The sequence below is a fragment of the Penaeus japonicus genome, unplaced genomic scaffold (genome assembly GCF_977035675.1).
Source record: "Penaeus japonicus unplaced genomic scaffold, GWHDUDI00000001_assembly GWHDUDI00000020, whole genome shotgun sequence".
Lineage (NCBI taxonomy): Eukaryota > Metazoa > Arthropoda > Malacostraca > Decapoda > Penaeidae > Penaeus > Penaeus japonicus.
The window spans coordinates 37354384-37356883 of record NW_028234422.1 but is presented as its reverse complement, the minus strand read 5'-3'; the positions used below and the strand labels follow the sequence as shown (position 1 = coordinate 37356883).

The following is a 2500-nucleotide window of genomic DNA, read 5'->3' as shown; positions in this document are numbered from 1 at the left end:
GATAATGATAATGATAATAATAGTAATAACAACAAAAAAAAGACGTTAATGAAAATGATGATGATCATCATAATAATGATGGTAATAGTAAGCATGATAATGATGGTAATTATGATGACTGTAATAACATTAGAAATATGACAATTATGAAAAATATAATGATAATGTTTATAATGATGATGATGGCAATGCTATTACTAATAATACTGATAATGATAATGATAATACTGATAACAATAATGATGATAGTTAAGATTATAATAATAATGATGAGGATAATGATAATGACAATATTAATAATGATAATCATAATAAAGATGATAAAAAGGATAATGACTATAATAAGGAAAATAATGATAATAATAATAAAAATAAAGATTATAAAAAGATAATGGTTCTGATAAGGATAAGGATTATAGATATTCACTGGCTCTAATTCGAAAAGAATTAACAAAGAAGAGTAATTCTAAAATGAAGACATATGATTATCTTTTATCTTCATGTTTTCCTTACAGGATCATCTCCGAGTCGACACCCTGACCTTTGACCTCCGCAAGCCGTTTGTCTCGCTGAGTTGCTTCGTCTTCGTCGTTGTCTATTTCTTCTTCTTCTTTATATCCTCCCCCTCCCCCCTCCCCCTACCCTCTTCCCCTCCCTCCCTCCCTCCCTCCCTCATCCCCATCCAACTTCCTTGCCGAGTCGTTTTCTTTTTTGTTTATTTTCTTGCTCTTTTTTTCTTCCTTTTGTTTTGTTTTGTTTACTTATATATATTTTTTTTGATCGGTTTTTCTCTTATTTTTCTCCCCCCCCCCCCTGCCCCTTTTCCCTTCTTAACTTTCGCCTTATTTTCCCCTCTTCCCCTACCCCTAGTTCCCCCTTTCTTTTATTCTATTCTTTTCCCCCCTCCCTTTGTTTTTCCCTATTCCTCTATATTCCCGTTCCCTCTACTTCCCCCTCCCCCTCTTTCCTTCTGTATCCCTCCCCCCTCTTTTCCCCTCCGTCTATTTTCCCATCCCCCCTTCTCTACTTCCCCCTCTCCCAATTCCCCCCATTTCCCTCTCTTCTCCCCCTCTCCCCCCTCTCCTCTCAAAATGGACCACAGCGACGTGTCTCTCGCCGAACTGGTGTCGCAGCTGCCGAAGGAGCTACAGCAGCTGGCCCTCAACCTGACACCCGAGGACACCCAGTTCTTCAAAACCCTTTTCGAGAACCGCTCTCGCCCCGCCTACGCCAACGCCACCACGCATGCGCAGTACAACCAGTCCAAGGCCTACCAGTACTGCCACTTCGGTGAGTCTTATGGTTAAAAAAATATGTATATATATATATGGATATGTGTATGTTTGTGTATGTATTTGTTTATGTATGTCTGTATATGTATATGTATTGTGTGTATGATTATGTTTGAAAATAAATAATGTATATGTATATGAATATGTTTGTATATGTATGTGTATATGTATATTTATGAAGAAGAAAAAATGCTTTGTGTATTTACAAATGTGAATGGTGTATGAGCACTAGAGGCGTTAGACAAAAAAAGATAATATTGGTGATTGTGTGTTTGGCGAGTGTTTTGTGAGTTGAGACATATATTGAGAGAGAGTGATTGAGAGATTGATTGTGAGTGAGAGTTAGAGTGTGTGTGTGTGTAGAGAGACTGTGTTTAGACTGACATTAGTGTTTGTGAGATGTGTGTGTGAGTGATTTTGTACATTGAGAGATTCTGTCAGAGTGTGATTTGTTGATATAGGAGAGAGTGTTATAGTGTGTTATAGTTTTTAGTGATAGTTTTAATGAGTGAGACTCACGCTCATCACTCATCACTCACACAATCTCTCGCCTTAATATAGATAGTTATATTTTTATATATATATATATATATTATATATATATATATACATATATATATATATATATATATATATATATATTATATATATATTATTTATATATATATAATTTATATACATCTCTACACACAACACACACACACACCACAACACCAACACAATTGTATATATATTATATAAAAATCTATATCAATATTCTATATATATATTAAAAAAATTAAACTATACACTATAATAAATATAAATATAACTATATAATAATCATCATCACAACAAACCTCACTAAAACAATACCAATAATCAACTTCAAAAAAACACACAAACCCAAAACACACCCAACACACAACAACACCAAAACACAAAAACAACACACACACACAAACCACCACACAACCAACAACACACACACACAACACAACACACACACACAACACACATAAACAAACATCAACCAACACCCACACACACACCCACACACACCCACCACCAAAACACACCACCTCCACAATACAACCACAACCCCACACCTATAATCCCCCCCCCCTACTAAAAAAAACAAAAAATAAACAAACAATCAAAATAAAAAAAAAAAATAAAGAAACTAAAAACCAAATAAAACCACACACAAAACTAACAACAAAAAAAAA

The 2500-nt window shown here is 34.6% G+C and overlaps 1 protein-coding gene across 1 annotated transcript in view; it reads left to right on the top strand.

Annotated features, from left to right (window-relative positions):
• The first annotated feature begins 519 nt into the window (after positions 1-519).
• Positions 520-2500, top strand: part of LOC122254310 (G protein-coupled receptor dmsr-1) — a 47173-nt gene continuing 45192 nt past the window's right edge. The window contains exon 1 of the mRNA XM_086548426.1: positions 520-1290. Coding sequence (XP_086404552.1) covers positions 1092-1290 — 199 coding nt within the window. The 5' untranslated portion in view covers positions 520-1091. The remainder of the gene's footprint in view (positions 1291-2500) is intronic.